Source organism: Mirounga angustirostris, unplaced genomic scaffold (genome assembly GCF_029215605.1).
Source record: "Mirounga angustirostris isolate CCGP_5_RB_7025 unplaced genomic scaffold, mMirAng1.0.hap1 SCAF_5, whole genome shotgun sequence".
Lineage (NCBI taxonomy): Eukaryota > Metazoa > Chordata > Mammalia > Carnivora > Phocidae > Mirounga > Mirounga angustirostris.
In genome coordinates, this window is record NW_026991713.1 from 6,048,587 (window position 1) to 6,071,213 (window position 22,627).

At 56.1% G+C, this 22,627-nt stretch overlaps 2 protein-coding genes across 8 annotated transcripts; one reads left to right on the forward strand and one right to left on the reverse strand.

The window, feature by feature from the left end:
• The first annotated feature begins 268 nt into the window (after positions 1-268).
• Positions 269-17,679, forward strand: MCAT (malonyl-CoA-acyl carrier protein transacylase). Of its 5 annotated transcripts, none has more exons than XM_064590509.1 (5): positions 269-738; positions 2,136-2,223; positions 5,168-5,385; positions 5,862-5,899; positions 14,661-17,679. In XM_064590509.1, exons 1-4 carry the CDS (start codon positions 319-321, stop codon positions 5,895-5,897), a joined length of 762 nt encoding a protein of 253 aa, XP_064446579.1. In that variant the 5' UTR covers positions 269-318; the 3' UTR covers positions 5,898-5,899; positions 14,661-17,679. The 5 variants fall into 5 exon arrangements, with proteins under 5 accessions (XP_064446579.1, XP_054362730.1, XP_064446578.1 ...); XM_054506755.2 differs by lacking the exon at positions 5,862-5,899 and adding an exon at positions 12,063-12,118; XM_064590508.1 differs by lacking the exon at positions 14,661-17,679 and adding an exon at positions 8,220-8,358.
• BIK (BCL2 interacting killer) lies at positions 12,271-16,792 on the reverse strand. Of its 3 annotated transcripts, none has more exons than XM_064590511.1 (4): positions 16,658-16,792; positions 15,103-15,210; positions 14,319-14,436; positions 12,271-12,605 (listed from the first exon to the last, which is right to left on the reverse strand). In XM_064590511.1, the coding sequence occupies exons 1-4, from the start codon at positions 16,789-16,791 to the stop codon at positions 12,495-12,497; spliced, it is 471 nt and encodes a 156-aa protein (XP_064446581.1). In that variant the 5' UTR covers position 16,792; the 3' UTR covers positions 12,271-12,494. The 3 variants fall into 3 exon arrangements, with proteins under 3 accessions (XP_064446581.1, XP_064446580.1, XP_045728334.1); XM_064590510.1 differs by lacking the exon at positions 12,271-12,605 and adding an exon at positions 13,187-14,013; XM_045872378.3 differs by lacking the exon at positions 12,271-12,605 and adding an exon at positions 13,192-13,668.
• Positions 17,680-22,627: the final 4,948 nt, after the last annotated feature.

Sequence of the window (22,627 nt, forward strand, 5' to 3'; positions counted from 1 at the left end):
CACAGGCGAGGGACAGTGAGCATGACACTGCGCTCGCCGCTCATTCAGGAGCTCTTCCCGCGGGGGGACGGCTGTGCGGCGCGGGGCGGCGCTTTGCTCGCTCCCGCGCGGGTGGCCCTAAGCGCCTGGGTCACTCCAGGCCCCCGGCGCGCAGCGCAGCCGCGCGGGCTCCAGGGCGGAACTCGTACGCGCGGAACCTTTCTTCCCTGCCCCCGGGTGCCGCGGCCCGGCCGGCGGGAAATGCGTCAGGGACCGCGCCGCGCCGCAGCCGCTCGGCCTCGGTCGCCCGGGTAACGCGCGGCGGGCGGCAGCCTCACCATGAGCGTGCGGGTGGCGCGGGCCGCGTGGGCCCGGGGTTGGGGCGCGGGCCGCCGCCGCGGCGCCGCGGACTTCCCGCTGCCGCCGCCGCGCGCCGTGGACGTGGCGGAGCTGCTGCGAGACGACACAGCCGCGGAGGAAGGCCCGCGGGAGGCGGCGGCGCGGCGGCCGCCGGGCCAGTGCTCGGTGCTGCTCTTCCCGGGCCAGGGCAGCCAGGTGGTGGGCATGGGCGGGGGGCTGCTCCGCTACCCGCGCGTGCGCGAGCTCTACGCCGCCGCCCGCCGCGTGCTGGGCTACGACCTGCTGGAGCTGAGCCTGCACGGGCCGCAGGAGGCCCTGGACCGCACCGCGCACTGCCAGCCCGCCGTCTTCGTGGCTTCGCTGGCCGCCGTGGAGAAGCTGCATCACCTGCAGCCCGCGGTGAGGCCCGACGCCCCGCGGCCCGCCGGGGAGGATGCGCTGTGCCGGGCCCCCCCCCGCCAGGCCCGAGTGCTCCCACGTTGACGCATTGGGCAGAGTCTTCCCGAGTTCCCACTGTTGTGGGCGCTGGGGCCGTGGCCCTAGGCAAGCCTGCATGTAGGGGAGAGGGATGATGAAGAAGAAATACGCTGTGTAAATGACACAGTATGATAAATACGGCATTACAGAAAGGAGAACAGAGCAGGGAAGGGGCTGAGGAGTCGGCTGGACTGCGATTTTATTTTACTTATTTTTAAAAGGTTATTATTATTTTTACTATTCTTTACACCCAACATGGGGCTCAAACTCACGACCCCCAGATCAAGAGTCGCATGTTCCACCTACTGAGCCTGGGCTGCGATTTTTAAATTTTTATTTATTTTCTTGTGTGTGTGTGTGTGTGTTTCTTTTACTTTTTTAAATTTAAATTCAATTAATTAACATAGTGTATTATTAGTTTCTGAGAGTTCAGTGATTCAACAGTTATATAGAACACCCTGTGCTCATCCCATCACATGCTCTCCTTAATGCCCCTCAACGATTTTAAATGATACTCAGTCATTTGTTAGTTACTGAATGATTTTAAAAGGATTGAACTTCGACCTTAAATGAGGGATCATTAAGAAGATGATGTGTGAGAATGTCACTTCACTTGAAGGTGTGAATTGATTCTTGTTAACATTTGATAATATCAAAAGAGTAAGTGTGAAGCTACTGTTTTGAACCCTGTACTCCATTCTCACAACAACCTCGTGAGGTAAATACAGTTACTTTGTGGATGAGGCAAGGAGACTCGGACACATAACGGAATTAGTGAAGTGGTAGTTGTAACACTCATGGAGCCCTTACCCTCGGCCAGGTCTGTGCTTAACCACTTCAGAGACATTATCTTGGTGTCGTCTCAGTAACCCTGTGAGGTAGGTCCTGCCCTTACCCCATCCCACAGATGGGACAACCAAGGCTCGGGAGAAGTTAGGGAACTCTCCTAGGCTAAGAATCCAATCCAGCCCTCTGTGACTGAGTCACTCTCTTCTCTGCGTAGCTCCCTCCGTCTCCCTCGGCCTAAGGCATCTCCAGGGCAGAGAGGCAGGAGGATCCAGAGCCCTGGGTTGGAGTCACGGCTTCACCAGAGTCAGCCAGCAGGCTTTAACTTGTCTTGCCAGGGAAGTTCCTCATCAGTAAAAGGGCTGGTTCAGGGCTTGTCAAGGCCACGTCTGTGTGTACTCTTCTAGCCAGAGCATCAGGCCAGTGGCTCCTGATTCCTTGAGCCTCTGAACACCCTGCCGGCTCTCAGTGCAGAGCCCTGGGCTGAACCCCTCCTGAGACCTCGGCCTCATGTCCCGCATCTGTCACCACAGGTTATTGAAAACTGTGTTGCTGCTGCCGGATTCAGTGTGGGAGAATTTGCAGCCCTAGTGTTTGCTGGAGCCATGGAATTTTCTGAAGGTACACAGGAAGGGGTTTGGTTTTGTGCCGGGGTGTTCTCTTGCTGGGCTCACTGGGGATCGAGGACACTGCCAAAAATAATTCTGGAGCGACTCGGGTGATAAGGAAGCACATGGATGAGAATGACATTGGGACCCAAGGACCAGATTTCACCTTGATTCCCTTTTAATCCTGAAGATTTTCTTTCTTTTTTGTAATCTCCTGAGCTCTGTTTGCTTGACTGTCCCCCGCGCTGTCCTGGGTGCTCTCAGTCCACTCCCACACCGCCAGTGCCTGTCACGTGATAGATGGCCAATAGATAGTCGTGGAATGAAAAGGAGTAAGTGTTCGATCTTGAGCATATCAGTTTCACTTAAGATTTTTGCTCATAGTGAAGCCCATTAAACTGTTTTGTTTATAGTTAAATATGGGCAAAGGATGTGAACAGACCTTTCTCTAAAGAAGATAAATAGAAACGGCCAACAGGCAGGTGAAAAGATGTTCAACATCACTGATGATTAAGGACGTGCAAATCAAAACCACACTGAGATACCACCTTATACCTACTAGGATGATTTCAATTTAAAAATATATAATAAAATAATAAAATTTTGAAAATTAAAAATAATAAGTGTTGGCAAGAATGTGAACGAATAGGACCCTCAGACATGGCTGGTGAGAAATGTAAAATGGTGCAGCTGTGGAAAACAGTTTGACAGTTCCTCAAGACATTATGCATAGAATTACCGTATGGCCCAGTGGTTCTGCCTGTAGGTATATACCTAAGAAATGACAACCTATGTCCACGCAGAAAAACCTGTACACAAATGTTCATAATAGCATTATTCAGAATAGCCCAAAGATGGAAACAATCTAGATGTCTCTCATCAGATGAGTGGATAAACAAATTGCACTCTGTCCATGCAATGGAATATTCTTCAGCCATAACAAGGGAGAAAGTGCTGATACATGCTACAACATGGATGAGCCTCAAAAGCATGCTCATTGAAAGAAGCGATCCCTTTTATGTGAAATGTCCAGAATATGCAAATCTACAGAGACAACAGATTAGAGATTATGGGGGCAGAGGCCAGAGGAAAGGAGAAATGGGGAGTGATTACTTGGCAGATACGGGGTATTTTATGGAGGGATAGAAAGTTTTGAAACTAGAGCGAGCTGGTGGTTGCACAACATACCACTGAACTAAACACTTGAAACTCGTTATATTTTATGTGACTTTTACTTCAGTGTTTTAAGAAACAGCATTATAGCACAGTTAAGGAAACGATAAAAAATGTTGCATATTCACACCTTCTAATAAGACTTTTATTTTTTATTTTTATTTATTTTTTTTTTTAAGATTTTATTTATTTGAGAGAGAGAATGAGAGAGAAAGAACACATGAGAGGGGATAGGGTCAGAGGGCGAAGCAGACTCCCTGCCAAGCAGGGAGCCCGATGCGGGACTCGATCCAGGGACTCCAGGATCATGACCTGAGCCGAAGGCAGTCGCTTAACCAACTGAGCCACCCAGGCGCCCCAAGACTTTTATTTTTTTTTTAAGATTTTATTTATTTATTTGTCAGAGAGAGACATGGTGAGAGAGGGAACACAAGCAGGGGGAGTGGGAGAGGGAAAAGCAGGCCTCCCACGGAGCAGGGAGCCCAATGCGGGGCTCTATCCCAGGACCCTGGGATCATGACCTGAACCAAAGGCAGACACCTAACAACTGAGCCACCCAGGCACCCCTAATAAAACTATTTTATACACGCATAGGTTTTCTGTGCACATAATTTGCAGAGTTATGGCCTATGTATATCCTGTGTTTTTTCACTTGACGTTTTGCATAGTTCTTTAATACCTGCGTGGGAGGACTTCCACATGCCCTCTCCACTTTCCTGTGGGTTCTTTGCTACTTGCTACCTCAGGCTCTCATTGTATTTGCTCCACAGTCTGCTCCCTACCTGTGTAAGGGGCCAACAGTCCAGTACAGACGTATGTAGGTGCTGAGGGAAGGAAGATGTGCTAGGAAGGGTGCAGGGTGTGCTCCTCAGACCCTCTCTGTGGTCCCAGGAAACCCTGGACTAGTCCCTTAACCTCTCCTTGGTCCGGTCATCCCCTCCCCCAGGGAGCAGACCCAGGACCAGGGTGACGGATGTCCAGTCGTCACAGGCCGTTCTTACATCATGATCACGGGCTGCCTGCCTGTCCTCTCACCTTGAACTTGAGCCGCCCTCAACCAGGAGCTTCATTTGTCTTGGCAGTGTCAGCTTCTCCAGCTCCAAGTGAGGGCACTAAACTTGATTTATGAGAATCCTGTTATTGAAATTCTGATGCGCAGTTGTCGCAACAATCCAGGCAGATGAGATAGTATTATCCTCATTTTACTAACTGAAAATTTGAACCTGAAAGGTCATGACTTGCCCCAAACAGTGTATGTAGCTCCAAGTCTGCTCCTTTGCACTTGCTCCCTGCACCAGGGTTTCTCACCAGCAGCACTGTGGACGTTTTGGACCAGATAACAACTTGATTTGGGTGGGGCCGTGCATTGTAGGATGTGGAGCAGGATCCCTGACTTCTGCCCACCAGATGCCAGTAACATGCGCGCGTACGCCCCCCACATGCACACTCCACTGTTGTGACAATCACAAGTGTCCCCAGACCCTGCCCCAAGGCAAAACCACCCCTGGTTAAGAACTGCATCCTACAGCAAGCCAGCTTTAAGGCTGGGAGCTCCGTGGTTTCGTTTGTATGGTGCCAAGGACAGCACCCAGCTCTCTCATGATGGTGGTGCCATCTCTGTGTAGTAGATAGAGATACGAAGAACTGTGGCCTTGGGGACTGCTGCTAACTACCAGTATCAGCGTCTCCAACATGCTGGGTGAACTCGTGCTTTGTCTCACAGGTCTGGGCTTCCCCCTTCATCACGTGCCCTGATCGTTCCAAATGCGCTTCTCTTTGGATAGGTTTGTATGCGGTGAAAGTCCGAGCAGAGGCCATGCAGGAAGCCTCGGAAGCTGTCCCCAGCGGGATGTTGTCTGTCCTCGGCCAGCCTCAGTCCAAGTTCACCTTCGCCTGTTTAGAAGCCCGGGAACACTGCAAGACTTTGGGCATAGAGAACCCCGTGTGTGAGGTGGCCAACTACCTCTTTCCTGATTGCAGGGTGATCTCAGGACACCTGGAGGTTGGTACTGATGGGAACAGCCTTCCTAGACTCCAGCCCATACAGAAGGTTAGAATTGTCCCACCCACACTAGGGAGGCCCACGATGGTGTGATGGGTGCTCTGCCAAGCCATGGTCTCTGGGAAGTATTTGAGGGCAAGCGGGGGGGCAGGGTGACAGGGCAGCGGGCGGGAGGTGGCGTGAGCACTGCAGAGGGAGGCAAGAGGCTGGGATGCTGTCCCCACTCCACCATGCATAACGAGGACCTTGAGCAAATCACCTAGCCCACCTAGGTAAAGGGGTTGGACCAGATGATCCCCAGAGCCTTCCTGTAGTAAATTCTGGGGTTCTCACCTCTGATCTGGTTGCTTCCTTAGCGAGAGGAGAAGCCATTCCTGCTAGGTTACTCCGCCCCACTGTGCCTTTTAGGTATCTGTTTTTACCCCAAGTTCATTTTCTTTTCCTTCTGTCCTTCCTTCCATTCACTGCTTCCCTAGACATTTCTCAAGCAGCTCCTCTGTAACAAGGACTGAGGGTAGGTACCTGGACTGATAAGCCGGGAACGGGTGACTGCGGGTTCGGGGCACAGTAAGGGTCAGGCTGGCTCTCAGGAGGCCTGAGGAGGTGACACCAGGAGCGGTGCGTGGGGGGTACATTTGCCGGGAAGAGGGTGTCCCCAGCAGGGAGGCAGCGAGCAGCCGATGGCAAAGTGCAGCTGGGCACCGAGGGCCTGGCCCCGGGTTGCTGAGTCCACGCCGGATCCCACACAGGGGCTGCAGCTGCAGGGCCCGTGTCTACACAACTCGTGTCGTGTAGGCCTTGCAGCCAGCCTGTGTTCCCCAGAAGGGAGTCCTCCGCGTGCTTAACACACGAGGAAGCTGAGGCAGAGGGAGAGGCCAGTGCTTAGGGATGGTGGAGGCAGAACGGAGCGCCAGTCTGTCTCATTCTGGAACCTTCTTCCTCCACTCGACTGCGCTCAGTCAGCCGTCCCCCAAGAGGCCTTGACGGTATGCCAGGAGTCTGTGAATCTCCTCGGAACCAGCGAGAGTCTCTCCTGTGACAGTTCTAAGGGCATAGGATGGGTGACAGTGGCCCCACGTGGATCGTGGAACTGGTTGCTCGTTCCCATTAACAGCCTTGGAACGGCCCCGAAGTGGGTGGGGAGGGGCCCCAAACCAGGGCTGGCGTCTCCTTGCGCAGCTCCCAGACAGTTGGGTACGCGGGCTGACGACTCCTCAGATTCCCGGCGTTAGCCTTTTGGTGCCAAAGGAAAGAGCTCAGGTAAGGGCAGGGCTTTCCTGAGCAGGCGAGTCCGTTTGCAACCACTGATGGACAAAAACCCCTTGGCCTCTGCCTCCTGGGCCCTGAGGCTGTGGCCTTGACTCCTGTGGCCCCAGCCTGGGACGCGAGCTGGATGAGTCCAGAGGCCTTACGTGGAAAGCACTGTGAGATGCTGAAATGAGTAGCTATCCGTGCAGACGCCACTGACCAGACAGCCCAGGCTCGGCGGGAAGGGTCCAGAAGGCCGGTGTGCAGGGGGGCTCCTGGGTGCCCCTCAGTGAGATGGGGCTGGAGGACAGTGGCTCCAGGACAGGCTGGACCCTGCTGCAGTGACAGGCAGCCGGGCCCCTCAGTGCTTCCCACAGCTGGGGTCCCACTTCCGTCACAGTTTGCTTCGCTGTGCTGAGCTCGGCTGCACTTGGCTCTCGCCAGCGCTCAGGCTGCTGCAGCAGCCTATGTGGGACGCCGGCAGACTCCCAGCCCAGGACAGATGGTGGCAGGATGGTGGCAGGCCAGAGATGGGGCCGGAGAGACCGGTGACAGTTTAGCACACAGGAAGCCCTTCGGCAGAGCCCAGGGGAGGACCATCAGGGTGGCAGGCCCCGGGCTGTGTCCTGAGGCCTAGGGTCTCTTAAGAATATCTACTGTTTTTATTTTTTATTTTATTTTTTAAAGATTTTATTTATTTATTTGACAGAGAGAGACACAGCGAGAGAGGGAACACAAGCAGGGGGAGTGGGAGAGGGAGAAGCAGGCCTCCCGCGGAGCAGGGAGCCCGACGCGGGGCTCGATCCCAGGACCCTGTGATCATGACCTGAGCGGAAGGCAGACGCTGAATGACTGAGCCACCCAGGCGCCCCTGTTTATTTATTTTTAAGATTTATTTATTTATTTGACAGACACAACAAGAGAGGGAACACAAGCAGGGGGAGTGGGAGAGGGAGAAGCAGGCTTCCCGCTGAGCAGGGAGCCCGATGCGGGACTCGATCCCAGGACCCTGGGACCATGACCTAAGCCGAAGGCAGACGCCCAATGACTGAGCCGCCCAGGCGCCCCCGGAATTTTTATCTTGAGGGTTATGGAGTAATAGGAAGACGGGCTTATTAAAAACTGTGAAGGGTAGCCGGCTTATACTTGCAAACTCGCACTAGGTAGTGCGTTCTCGTGTTGTCAGGCCCTTTCACACCTCCTGTCTGGTCGCCTCCCGGCAACCTTCTGAAGCAGCTGAAATTGTGCTCAGTTTGTGGATGACAGAAGTTGAGAGGTTGAGTGATCTGCCCGGCGCCCCCAGGCCAGTGAATGAGGCGCTGGGGTGGACCACGCTCCCCAGCCTCGATCTCTTTCAGCCCCACCGTGGCTGCCTGCCCAGCAGGGCTGTGTGAGTGGTCACAGCCCCAGAGGAGGACTTCGGGGTCACCGCGTGCACGACTGATCTGTACTGGCATGAAGAGGTGAAGTAAGCCTGTCCTCACAACTGTCTGCAGGATGAGGCATTCCTATGTACCAGTGCTGGCCGCCTCACTGTTTCTTCCCCTAAGATGTCCTTGGCTTAAATTCCTCCCTTTTTCGTCCAGGCGCTGCAGTTCCTCCAGAAGAATTCCTCCAAGTATCACTTCAGACGCACCAAGATGCTGCCCGTTAGCGGGGGGTTCCATACCCGCCTCATGGAGCCGGCCTTAGAGCCCCTGGCACAAGTTCTGAAGTCGATTGGCGTCAAGAAGCCTCTGGTTTCCGTCCACTCGAACGTCGATGGGAATAGATACATGCATCCCAAACACATCCAGAAACTGCTGGTGCGGCAGGTGGTCTCCCCGGTGAAGTGGGAGCAGACGATGCATGCCATATATGAGAGGAAGAAAGGCACGGAGTTCCCCCAGACTTTTGAAGTGGGCCCTGGGAATCAGCTCGGAACCATCCTGAAGAGCTGTAACCTGCAGGCTTGGAAGTCCTACAGGCACGTGGAGGTGCTGGAGGACGACGGGACTTAGACCAGGCCCCCCGGCGGATCTCCTGGTGCCCGGGGCGGCGGGGGCGCAGCTTGGGAGGCAGAAGGGGACCCAGGAGGGGCTGCAGCGGGCCTGGACCTGCCCTGCCTGTCCCTAGGCCTCCTCCTCCAAGTGATTGGGAGGCAGTGTTTGCAAAGTGGTTTGAAGGCCACATAAAAAGCACTAGACGTGAGTATTTCTTGACCTGCCAAGGTCCGTTTCTCCCCCAGGTCTATTCCAAGGCCGGGGGGAAAGCTGCAGCTAGGCCAGAAGAGTCTGCCCGGAGGCAGACCTCACACCCCTGGGCTCTGGTGGCTCCTCTGCGGCCTGTGGCCTGTCACTCCACCCACGGCCAGAATCTCAGCCCTTTCATCACGGAAAGCAAAGGGCTTTCAGACACAACCGGCCTGGGCAGCCATCCTGTGCACCCCACTCTCCATAGTTGGGAGACTCAGTCCCACATTTGTTTATCTACCCAACAGATGGTATTGAGCACCTGCTGTCTACCCGTAAGCAAGCGGCCTCTGCCCTGGTGGGGAAGAGAGTCCGTAGCCAGGCGGGAAGGGTCTGGGGAGGCCGGCTGAGGGCCCTGTTTCCTCCCCCGCCCCCAGGCAGCCCTGCAGACAGTGATCGCTAAGTGTCTGCTCTGTGTCCGTGACCTCCCTTGGCACAGGCCACCCCCCTAGCGCTTCCCTGCCCCCTCCACACCGTAGCAGAGCGCAGGCTCTCGGTGGACGCCGCTCCTGCGCTGATACTAAATAGGAGTCATTCTAAGCTCCTCGGTGGCTTTTTCCTTCATCGGTGATAGTGGGAAACCCATCCAGATACGGGATCTCTGCATTTGTCTGTAAATGTCTGTGTAGACACCTGTCAAATCCCGGGTAGGTTTCTCGTTTTTAATTCCGCAGGGTTTCTCGGCAGGGGCCCCGTCAGCCTCTGGGCAGAACTGGCTCATGATGTGGGCTGCTGTCCTGGCTCCCGGCCGCTCTGTACCAGTGACCCTTCTAGACCTGGTGACCCGCACGTACCCACGTGTGTCCGCAGCACTGGCCGAGAGCCCCTGCGAAGAGGACCACGGAACCCCATCTTCCCCACCGCTGGAGTTTGAGTGTTCTCTGGAGTTCAGTGAGGATCTCTTAAAACTCCCATCTTAGAAATTTTCAAACATTCACAAAGAACCTTGCTGTTACTATTTTTGGTGGGCAGCAAAGTTCATGGAGCAATAGTACAAAGCTCCCAAAGAGGGAGGGGACCCGAGAGGGTTGCCCGAAACTTGCTGTTACTTTTAAAGAGTGCGGAGTCTGTCCGAACCCTCCCCCGAGCGCTGTGGTGGCGGCCGCCCTGGGAGACCGGCCAGGCCAGGCCTGCGTTCTCTGGGGGTGCTGCAGGCAGGGAGGGGGGGCGGTTACACTCCGCTCTGAGGAGCACAGTCCCACGTAAGGGAGCTGGAGAAGCGGCGGAGGGGGAGTGTTCCCGCATGGCAGGCCTTCCTGCTTCTCTGGGCACGGCCCTTTTCCTCAGGATCCAGCCAGACTCCAAGCCACAGGAGGGAGAAGGAACAGCATTCAAAGGGCATATGGTGCTGCCTTAAGAAGGTTCCAGAGGGGCGCCTGGGTGGCTCAGTTGGTTAAGCGACTGCCTTCGGCTCAGGTCATGATCCTGGAGTCCCGGGATCGAGTCCCGCATCTGGCTCCCTGCTCAGCAGGGGGTCTGCTTCTCCCTCTGACCCTCCTCCCTCTCGTGCTCTCTGTCTCTCATTCTCTCTCTCTCAAATAAATAAAATCTTAAAAAAAAAAAAAAAAAAGAAGGTTCCAGAAAACTGGCAAAGTCTCTGGCTACACTGCAGGGGCTGCCCAGTAGGGGGAACCCAAAGGTGTGGGCAGGCAGTGCTCACCTCCACGACGGGAGCCCTGGGCTGGGTGGATGGGCCCTTGCCCCGCCCCACCCCTGCAGACTTTGAGTCTGGATGAGTGACAGAAGCATAGGGTGGGGAGGGGAGTTCTGGGGGGGAGCTCAGGGTCTGGGGTGAGGGCCTGAGGGGCTGTGGTGGATCCTACATCCTGCTCCTTGGCAGGATCTGGGCCAGTGTGCGCCCCCTTGAGAACACCGCGTGCCATCGTTGGCCCCATGGTGCTGGCCCCGAGGTGGGCACACCTGCCACCACGTTTGTGTCCCGTGCCCATGGAGACACTGGGCCTGTTCCTCGTTTCTCTTTCCAGCAGCTTGCCTCCCTCGGTCCTCCTGGAATTGGGAGCTGCTTCCCTGCCTGGCAGGAACAGGTTTCCCTGGGCACGTTCTAAGAGAATCAGATCTTGCCTCATCCCCAGAAATCTTGACTGGACCAAGGGCCTTGACCAAAAGCCTCAGAAACAGCAAAGATGACGGGGCCCCTCACACCCCTGCAGCCTTGTCACCTCCTCTGGGAAGGTGCTTCACTGTTTCCAGGGGCCTCCACCCCAGGCCCCCCATGGAATAGCAGTCTGTGTCCACCCTGTGGCAGTGGCCCTGGGACCCGCTGCAGAGGGGCCCCAGGAGATGGGAGCATTGTGGGGCGATTCTCTAGGGATCGTGAGGCCGAAGGGTAACCATGTCACCCCTGCCCCCCTTCCTAGTAGGGCGAGGCCTCCAGTCCTTCCTTTTTGGGGTTGGCCAAGTGATTTCTGGTATCACTGTTGCTAAGCATCTGTTTGCAACTTGTGGAAGTTGCCACATGGATCAGCCAGACTGGGTTTGACCATCACCCCTTCCTCATCTGGGCCTCAGCGTCTCAGCACCCCCTGCAGGCTGGACTAGACGGCATCAATGGGCAAAGACCCCAATCTGGTTGGGATCAGAGGATCCCAGTGCCACTCTGGTCAAGCCCCTTCCTTCTCTGGGCCTCAGTTTCCCACTTGTAGGCTGGGCTGTCTTGAGCAGACGAGTGAAAATGCCGGCTCCAGATGCAGCCGCATCCACTTCGTGTGGGGGTGCAGAAGCTGTGGCAAGCTCCTCTCGGCCCTAGGGTTGGCATGAACTGACGAGACAGCAAGTCAGACACCGGCCCAAGCCACCCCAGGGCCTTTGTATGTGCTGCTCCTCCTTGCTGGGTGACGCCTTCGTTTTCTCCACAGCCAGTATCTTCTGGGTCTCATCCACCCCAGCCCCATTTTCAGTCCTTTATTGCCCTCAAACACAGCCCCAATCCTTAGCGTCTTTGTGTGCTTTTTAAAGAGAATGTGTGATTTGAGGGACCATGTCTTCACCACAACCCCAGAACCCGTGCCCAAGCCTAGCGCAGTAGGGGCTCCGCTGACATCCATGGGTGGGAAGAATGTTGCAAACGCTAGAACACCTGGGGAAGGGGTCCCCAAATCCCTGCAGGGAAGAGCCACTGCGTTGGCTGCACCTGGGGGCTCCACAAACAGCCATTTGCACTCCCTCCTCTCTCTGAAGAAGCCCAAGCTCCTCGGGAAGCTACAAGGCAGCCCTGGCCACATGGAACCTCTCAGGTGGGTACACGGCTGGGGGGGCAGTTTTGTCCCAAGAGCTTAGGAGCAAGCTGGTGCTAGGTGGTTAGGCACCACTTCCTAGAAGAGGTGCCTCTGGGTTTGGCCTCGCCACATCCCTAGTTAACTGATTCTCCAGTGGATCCGCAGGGCCCCGGGGTCAATGCAGCTACACAGGGAAAGCCCTGGGTCACTTCCAGGTCTATGAACTTGGTGTGTATCTGTCCAGGGGTGGAGTGTCCTTTGGGTGGAGCAGGATGTCAGGATGGAACATTCCCAGCAAGGACCTGGGAATTGGCAGACTCTGGGCTTGCCTGTGAGGTTTTGGGAGGGCCTGACATAGCCCCAGGGGACCATTTACAGGAAAGGAGGTGGGAAGTCAGGCTGTGAAGGGCCAGACCCTGGAGAGCTGTGACACAGAAAGCCCGGTGGTGGCTGGGAGGGTCCCTTCAGTCATGAGGGTGCAAGGAAGGCTCTCCAAATCCAGGACCTGAAGGGGACAGGAAGAGGAGGCTGCAGAAGATGGGGGGCTCACCCCAGCCCAGGTTTGGCATTTGAGATAGCGGGGACTGTGGAGCGGGGGGTGGTGGGGGGTGGAGTCAGAGCTCAAGTTCTGGAGAGCGCGCCTAACACGGTCTGGAAACAGAACTAGGCCCAGGACTGCGGCAGGCTGAGCCCACATGGTGGGTGCCCCTAGTCCAGCCCCTTCTCCCCAGCACACCTATATGGGTAGCCCCACAGGCTGCACTGCTCCAGCAGGGAGCGCTGGATGAGCCCATGTGGGGAGGGCAGGCAGCCCAATTATAAGAGACTGACAGGCCAAAGGAAATAATCCCTAATGGTAGATTACAGGCACCAGGCATGACAAGAGCAGGAGTAAACCTGATTGTGTTGGGCCAAACTTCATGACAGCAGGTGCAGGAAAGGGCTTGCAGGTGTGTGGTCACGCACAGGTGGCTAGGCCCACGCCCCGCCCTTACTCTCCGCTCCCCCTTGATTCTGCCTCCAGGGGCAAGATGGAGCCCACGCGGCAAACCCCCAGAGAGGACCAGAGACCAGCTGGAAACCAACATTTTATTGAGCTCTCCTCACCCCTCAGAATCTCTTCCAGCAGATTCTCTCTTTGTCCCGGCCATCACAGACACGGGGGTGTGGCCAGCACTCCCCCCCCCCCCCAAGACCCCCTCCTTCCTGGGACAGGCCACCACAATGGTGGGTTGGGGCCAGGAGAGCAGGCCCACGGGCAGTTAACCAGTAACGACCCCAGAGGTATAATGAATTCATTTCTCTTACAAAAAGGGAAAGAAAAAAACTAGTATGAAACCTCAGTAGTGTCCCAGCACTCAGAGTTTAAATATAAAAAAGGGATCATCAGAAAACAGTTAAAAAGACAACAAAACCAACAAGGCCACCTCCAGGGTGGAGGTCGGGGGGCCAGCCCCGCCCCCACCCCCGCAGCGGCTGGGTCACTGGAGCTGGGGCCCCCAGCCTAGCAGCAGCACCAGCAGCAGCAGCAGGGACAGCACCAGCCCGCGCCCTGGGTTGGGGGGCACCTGTGGGACGAAGGGGGGGACAGGTGAGGCCCTCCAGCCGGGCGCGCTCCGTCTGCAGAGCCTCCTATGCCTGTGGACACAGGGGAGAGCCTGCGCGGCCGAGAGCGGGGGTGAAGAACGCGGCAGGGAAGGTGGGGGACACGGGAGCATCTGCACACGGGACCGGTCTGGGACAAAAACCAGGAAGACGGGCACACGCGCGGTGGGGAAACAGCTGAGGACACGACCGAGAGAGGAGGAGAAGCTGCCAGTCGGCTGGGGACAGGTGGGAGGATGAGCCAGCGTGAGGGACCCTCCCCAGGGCCGATGGAGGGAGGAAGGAGGAGCGGTCAGGAGAAGAGTCACCTGCTGGGCAGAGGAGGGCAGAGCGGGCACGTCCGCCAGAGGAAGGCACTCCTGGCGGACGGAAGAGCATGAGCACAGGCGTGCAGGCAGGCAAACACATGCAAGATTTCAAGCTTGGAGTCCATAAACCAGGGGTCTCAAAGCCAAAGACCAGGAGAAGCGGGGAAGCAGGCAAGGCAAGACAACAGGGAGTGGTGGGGTCTGCGGCATCCACAGGCTACGCCCTATGGGGGGGCTGCTCCGTAGCTGCAGTTACCATGTGCAGGGGGGTAAGGCAAGGTCACGACATCTCAAGGTTTATTTACCCTGTTCCGGAAGGTCAGGAAGCTCCAGATGCGTATGCTCTCCCTGAGGTTACTGAGACCATCCATGAAACTTCTAAGAACACCTCTCAGGCCTGTCTGGTTGTAGGTAAAAGCCAAGCTGTAAGACAGAGGGGAGGGGCAGCAGGGCCATTACTGCAGGAACAGGGGCAGGGGTGGCCTTTACTTTAGGGGACCCCCGTGGGGAGAGGAGGGCCGTGTCCCCTCCTACCCAGTGCCACTCTAGCCCCCTTCTCTGGTGGCTCCGTCAGTGAGGGTCTCTCTCCATGGGCCATTTCTGGTCCCAAATTCATCTGATTTCCTGTTTCCTTCCACCGCCCACAGGCCCACGGAGGCAGGTCGTCCCTCCAGAGGATCTTTGGTCTGACAGAGGCCTGGGCACCCCAACAGAAGGCTGTCGCTCTGGGGACCAAGAGACCACAATCGCTGTGGTCTCTAGGGTAAAGGTTTTACATCCCCCACCTTGAGAAATTCTGGGAGCATCTGAGAACCCACAGAAATGCCGGCAAACCATGAAAAGTACAGCGTACTCAGGACAGAGGCCTCCAAGCAGGACACACAGCTCCGCCGAGCTCACCATTTCCTGTCAGCATTTTAAGTCAAGACCCTCTTGGGAAAGTTCGCTCTTGGCTTGATGAAGCAGCAGAGAAAGGCACTTGGGTTCTGCCTTGTTGCCCAGGTGCAGGGGCTGGGGACTCCTAGCGGGGGGATGCACAGCTGCCTGGGAGGCGAGCTGTCTCCTCCCAGGGCCTGGGGGGCCGCCCACCTGTACATGGCCATCCCGGGCAGCTCGCCAATGCGGGGGAGCATCCATCTCACTTCCATCTCGTCCCCGATGAAGGCCAGCCGCATGGCCACATCGTCAGGGTTGGTGCTGTGGGGAGGGCACGGGCAATTAGGGGTGTGGCTGTGCGGTGACCCCCACATACTCAGGCCAACCTGGCCAATTGGGCCCCAGGTTTCTGGGAGGCAAGTGGTGACACAGAGCGAGGTGGGAACCTTCGCACACCCCTCCTCTGGCTCCCACTTTGGTTCAGAAAAGACCAGCGAGGTCCCATCCCCGGGTGGGTTCCCTGCAGTGCGGGCCCCTCCTGTGGGAGGGCAAAGACATTTAAGGCTCATGTGAACAGCAGGCTGGCCTCCCTGTTACAGCCTTCCCCTCCCCTCCAAGGAAGACTGAAGGCTGGAGGCTTCCGGGAGAGGCCACCCACCGGGGGGTTCACCGGGAAAGGTGGGCAGTGGGGTTGGGCAGGTTGGGGCTCCTGAACCCCCCGGATCTGGGACTGGCTTCCCACAGAGTCTAGATTTACCCTCCTCCTTGGGTTAGATTCTAGGACCTGTTCCCTGCTCCCCAATCCTGAACCCACCTGCTGTCATCACCCCTTTCAGAAAGGAGGGCCTGGCCAGCGCCCGCCACTCACTGACCCGAGTCCTGGATGGAAGGAGGCCGAGGCACTCGCTCCTGAGCTCCAGGTCCAACACCCGCCCCTCCCTCCGGGCTGGCTTCAGCCCTGCTCTCAGGGGTTTGCCCACATTCCATCCGGGAATTTCCAAGCAGACAGGCCTCCCGGTGGCCTCCAGCTCAGCCCCAGCCACCTGCCCAGTCTCCCTGGGGTCCATGCTCTCTATTTGAGGGGTGCCGGAAGCCCAGATGGGAGGCTGGGGAGGTCTGGCTGGCAGTCCAGGTGGGGGGTTGAGGTCCCACCTCTATCCCAATACCCCCTGGGACCTCAGGAAAACACTGCCCCAGGCTGACCGTCCCCTATTGTCCTCTCCAAGTGGAGCAGGGACAGGGCAAGAGGCAGATTTTCAGGTCCCTCCAGCTCTAAAATCCCAGCCAGCCCCAACGCCCAGGGCTAATGACCTAATGACTAAGAATCCTGAGGCCTGAAGCAGAAGGGAAGCACCTGGAACCCTGGGGCCGGTCCCGGGAAGATCCCCTCTTCACTGCCCCGGCAGCCCCAGCCAGGCGTTCTGTGCGAAGGGGCTTCCTCGGGCTACTTCTGATTTCCTAAATCAGAACCATCTCATCAAGAGGCCTTGATGAGGTGATCATGGTCAGTGAGGGCCAGGAGACACCCGGTCCTAAAGCCACAGGTTTAAGTCCATCCTGGGAATGTGCTGGACGCCCAGGGCCTCTGTGGGATGACATCAGAGCGAAGCGGCCGCGCCCGGGGCACAAGCCTCCAGGACCACACCTGGGGACTTTCCGCCCTGGAGGCCTGCCTGCGGAGCCCAGAGGGCCTGCTCTTCTAAGCGGACCCTGGAGGTCACGGGCCAGAAATGGAGTGGGTGGGGCCCGCGCTGTTCCTGGGACCTACCTGTCAGGGGAGGGCCCCGGATCATAGTACTCCACGAGGTCAGTCATGCCCGGAACCTCCGGCACTTCTGGGCCATGCTCCCGCAGGAAGGTGTTCCAAGAGAGGTTCCTGGAGAGGGGTCCTGGGTGGGACATTTCTTCTCTGGGGGCGAAAGACACAGACTGAGCCCTTGTGCATCAAAGCCGACCGTGGCTCTCCCGCTCCTCACTTTCCCAGCATGCCTTGCAGCTGGTGGTGGGCATGCAAGCCGGTTCTGGGCGATGAGGTCTCCGAGGTCCGACACGGGGGGGTTGAAAGGGAGCAGCCTCAGCCAGGGCAGCTCCTCTCCCCTGCCTTGCTGCCTTCGACACAGGAGGGAAGGCTGGAGCTGCAGCAGCCACTTTATGACACCAAGGTGCTCAACACAGGGCTAACCAACACGCCATGAATGCAGAGGAGAGAGGCACGAGCCTGGCTCTCTGATGGCATTCTCGAACGCTTGCCAAATACAAGCCATAGCCACCCCAACTGTGTAAGAAAAATAAAACCCAACTCGTTCAAATCACAATTCACCGAGTTCCCAGTTCCTTGCAGCCAAAAGCCCTCCTATGACAACAGTGGATTCCAACATTGGAAGTGTTTACATCCTCCCGAGATAGCTGGGTAGGATTCCGTGACCCCGTTCACCACAATTTACCCCACACCATACTAAACAGCCTTAGGGCCGGAATAATGGTGAAGAACATGGAACCAACAGACCTGAGCTCAAATCCCAGCTCTGTCACTTTGTAGCTGTGTGATGCTGAGGGACCTCGGCACTTCAACCCACTGTCTGACAAGAATGTCCCGGGTTCTTAAAAATTCTGTAATTCTTGGGGAGGGGGGTGGGAGGATGGGTTAGCCTGGTGATGGGTATTAAAGAGGGCACGTTCTGCGTGGAGCACTGGGTGTTATGCACAAACAATGAATCATGGAACACTTCATCTAAAACTAATGATGTAATGTATGGGGATTAACATTAACAATAAAAAATTTTTTTTTAATTCTGTAATTCTTCACATTAGCCTGTTCTGAGTGGATAGAACCCTCTCGTTACCTTGGACCCCCAACCTTCAAGGTAGATATTCATTAAGAGAGACACTTGGAAAAGTTCACGATTAAGCCAAGAAGGGACAGAGCTGAGTCTCCCTGCTCCCCCCGGCCAGGGTGGACAGCGTTCGTCCCTGAGGTGGATCAACAGTCGGCAGGACATGCACGGGCGCCCACCGGGGACACAGAGTCTAGGCAAGAGTGCGCACGACTTACTCTCAGCATTAAAGGGTGGTGACTGGAGACACAAAGCCAGGGCACAGAGTAAGTGTGCACCCTCCAGGTGTCTCGGGACGAGTCTAGACAAGATATTCTCAACAGTGCATCCAAAACACGGTTGAGGAGATGGACACACTGAGACGTCCAAGGGCACAGACAGGTATTTGAGGGTCTGGGGCCTTTGAGAAAGGACACCACAGAAGAACAGCATTGTTCTAGAGAGAGTATGTGCCCAGAATTTGTCTCAAGAGGGCTGTTTCAGTTTCCTAAGGGAAAGCCAGTAGAGGCTCGGGTCTGTTCCAGATGAAAGCCCAGCTTGAAAGCCAGCTCTAGCAGGGGTGAGGGCTGGAGAGATCCGACATGTAAACAGAGCGACAACAGCCACAAAGGGCCCATGGCCTGACATATGCTGCCCGCACCTGTCAGGACAGCACCTTCCCCTGCGGGGTCCTGGTGGTGGAGGGAGGGTGCTACCACCTGCTGAGGGCACCTGCAGGCCTGAGACCCAGTGACAACCGCCCCCCCCCCCCAAAAACCATCCGCCAGTGCAAACCTGAACCCGACAGGGGGGATCACGTGGCATTTCTAAAAACCCTAAAATGCTGATAGCAACTTAATAGCACCACGGGCACAGCTCTGAGCGCATAATCCTTCTACATCCGTCCAGGGAACGCTAGGCAGCAGTTAAAAGCTATGAGGCGTGGGGGCGCCTGGCTGGCTCAGTCGGTAGAACATGCGGCTCTTGATCACGGAGTCGTTGAGTTCAACCCCCGTTTTGGGCCTAGAGCTTACATAAAAAAAAGAAAAGCTATGCGGTGAATCTCGATCCCTCTACAATGTAAAGTTCTTCGACAATCCTTTTGAAAAAAGCTAGATCACAAAACCAGTATGGTTGGAAGCCCCTTCTGTAGTCGGGGGTGGGGGGAGGAGGGAGCTTGCAGACCCCAGTCCCAGGGGACCCACCTCCAGCCACACCCTGGCACTGACACCCTATTCAATCAGGAAGGAAGGAAAAGAAAGAAAAGAAAGAAAGGAAAGAAAGGAAAGAAAGAAGAAAGAAAAGAAAAAAAGAAAAGAAAGAAAGGAAGGAAAGAGAAGAAAGGAAAGAAAAAGAGAAAGAAAGAAAAGAAAGGAAAGAAAGAAAAAGAAAAAGGAAAGAAGGAAGAAAGAAAAGAAAGGAAAGGAAAAAAAAGAAAAGGAAAGGAAAGGAAAGGGAAGGGAAAGGGGAAGGGAAAGGGAAAGGGAAAGAAAAGAAAGGAAAAGAAAAGAAAGGAAAGGAAAAAAAAGAAAGGGAAAGGAAAGGAAAGGGAAGGGAAAGAGGAAGGGAAAGGGAAAGAAAAGAAAGGAAAAGAAAAGAAAAGAAAGGAAGAGAAGGAGAACACTGGGAGGCGGGGGACAGCAGCACCAGCACAAAAGGCGACTAAGCTGACTATTTAGACACAGCCTCAGCCAAGTTAGAGGAAGCTGCTGGAAGAATAAAAGACATTCAAGCTGCCAAAGAAAACGTGATCATTTCAGTAGGACAGGAGAGATTTCTAGCAGACACGAAGTAAGGCTTTATGTAGAAAACAAAGAATCACCTTTTGTTTTGTACTGTTTTTTTCAAAGATTTTATCTATTTGACAGAGAGAGCACAAGCAGGAGGGGGGGCAGCGGGAGAGGGAGACCAGGCTCCCCGCTGAGCAGGGAGCCCAATGCAGGGCTCGATCCCTGGACCCTGGGATCACGACCTGAGCCGAAGGCAGACGCTTAACGACTGAGCCACCCAGGTGTCCCGAGAATCACCTTTTAGAACCACCAAGAGTTTCGAGGTTGCCAGATACCAGATCAACATTTAAAAATCAATACCCACAAGGCAACTAGAAAATACAGCAGCAGATAGACACGTATTTACAGACACGGAAGGCTTTTAGTCAGGAACGAAATCTGATTTTTAAAAATGCTTTCAAACTTACGGAGAAAAACGTAAAAACTCCACTGAAAGGCACGAAGGACCCAGATAGATGGACCCAACTTTCATGGAGGAGGTATTTTACCACTGCATAGGTTGTGAGCACTGTGGGTCCGTGTGCCCTTGAGCTCGCAGGAGGGTAGCATTTAAGGAACTGTGACTGGAGCCTCCTCCTCCGGCTGCCCCCAGGCCCCAGGGGTCTTGGTGTCTATGCAAATGGCAATTTCCCAGGAAAAGCAGTCCCAGCCCTCCTTTGCATGGGCCCCCGGGCCCCTCTTCCCCTCCACACCGCACCCCAGCAAGGGGCTGTTCTCTTCCCAGGGGCTGCTGTGTGATCCCACGGAAACCCCTGCCTCACCAAACCCGAGGGGCCACAATGGGACTTCCTCGGGCACATGGTCTCTGAGCCTCCCCTTGACCCCTTGTCCCAACATCCCTCGGCCTCCAGCAGACATTCTCAGAATCCCTGGGCACCAAGTGGAAATAGGGCCCCCGAGGCCTGTGTCCGATGAGCTCTGGGGTTGGGTGAGCAGACAGGTGGGGGGATCCTGGGTTAACCTCCTAACCCAACTACTCACTTGAACTGCGGTGCGATCTTGGGCAAGGCCTCCAGTTTCCTTATCTGTTAAATGGGGATAATAATCCCAAACTAATGGGGTTCATTTTCCGGGCAAGCACCAGCCTGTTCTGTTCAACTGCCTGTTCTAACCCCGGCTGGTGGTTGAGCACCCACTCTCAAGAGGGCCTGATCCAAGCCCTGGGTAAGGATGCTCATGAAAGGCTCACCCAACGGGCCTGGGCTGGCCTTGGGGCTCCAGATCTGAGTGGGAGAAATCAGACTGTGGCCAGTGCCGGTCACTTCCGGTCCAGCTCTACCGTAGCTGCGAGGCTGGCCTCCAGTCCCCACTGGACGGTCTCTGGATCTGACCCGGTCATCGCTCCCCTCGGGGCCCATGCCATGCCGCTACCAGGGCCCTCCTGTCCCCCTGGCCACCTCCCCAGCCCCAACCCTGCCAGCCCCCATCTCAGCACCTGCTCCCTGCACACTGGACACTGTGCCTCTGTGAGCACTGCTATTGGTCCCCAAGGAGCTCAGCCCTGGCCCTGCCTTCCTAGCTCGTCGGGGCCAGGCCGGGGGGCTCCGGGAGCTCAGGCAGCCTCCCTCCATCTCCAACCAACCACACGGTGCGTGGCTCTTTCTTCCTCTGCGGCGGCTTGGAGCGTGCACTCTGTGCCTCCAGCTTCTTCCCTTCTAAATGACGGAATCTGTGTTAATGCCTGGACACCCCATAAGGCAACAGACCAGGAGCTGCCACTGTTACCAGTCTCTGGTTCCCAGCACACAACACAGAGCACGTTCGTCAAATGACCCAACACGGCCCAGTACCGAGGAAGCTGCCAGCCCAGGAGCTTGGACTGCTTTTGAGCATGTTTTTTTTTTCCAGCAGATTTGCAAACAAGCAGTTTCAAACCGTTCTTGGGCGAAAGGAAGGCACACCTAGCCATGTGTCCCCCACCCAGGCTGCAGCCTACGCTCTCACCCGCCTACACACTCTGGAAAAAGCCGTGGGGGGCGCCCCCGTGGCTCAGGCGGTTAAGCATCTGCCTTTGACTCAGGTCACAATCTCAGGGGCCTGGGATCGAGCCCCGTGTCGGGCTCCCTGCTCAGTGGGGAGTCTGCTTCTCCCTCTCCCTCTGCCCCTCCCCCTGCTCACGCTCCTTCTCCCTCTCAAATAAGTAAATTAAAATCTTAAAAAAAAAAAAGCTGTCAGGAACGCTTTTTTTTTTAAGATTTTATTTATTTATTGGACAGAGAGAGAGACAGTGAGAACAGGAACACAAGCAGGGGGAGTGGGAGAGGGAGAAGCAGGCTTCCCGCGGAGCAGGGAGCCCGATGTGGGGCTCGATCCCAGGACCCCTGATCACAACCTGAGCCGAAGGCAGACAGACGCCCAACGCCTGAGCCACCCAGGCGCCCCTAGGAACATGCTCTTACCCGCAGAGCTCAGGATGCCCGTATCTCCTGCATGCCTTGCTGCCAAGCAGGAACAGCTCGCGACACCTCTGGGGCCCTATGAATACCACCTGGTCACTGGAGTCCTGGGTGCGGGCCAGTGGCTGCTGGGTGGACCCAGCTGAGCTGAGACCTACTTGAGTCTCAAACCCCACTGGGGTTTTCCAGCCACACCTGAGCCCATCACCAGCCCGGCTGCTGCCCAGGATTGGGGGGGGGGGGGGGGGGATGCACAGGCCGGTTATGGAGCACCCAGTGAGCACAGCATCAGGTGCACTCAAGCAGAAAAGCCCAGACCTCAGCAAGACAGACCCCGGTTCCAGTCCCAGCCCCGCCACTGCTGTGTGCCCAGGACCAGTCACCTGACTGAGCCTCGATCAGAGACGGCTCTCCTGCGTGGACATGGCACAGCCTCCCAGAGCTAAAGAGGATTAAGAGATACAGCTGTTGCCCACTTCCTGCCACGGAGCAGGGACTCCAGGGCTGGCTAAGGAGCCAACAAAACCAGAGGGGGAGATTAGGGTCCACCAAAGTCACAGGTTCACCTAACCCTTGAATTCTGGGACACATCCTGCATATACATCCCGTACATACCTTGTAGCCCTGAAAACCGTTAGGCAGGGGGTCTGCAGGGGCTGCTGTGCTGGGACCTAGAAGGCAAGGGGCTACACACGCAGAACCAGAATGTAACCGTGCAGCCTGCGTGCGTATAAAACAA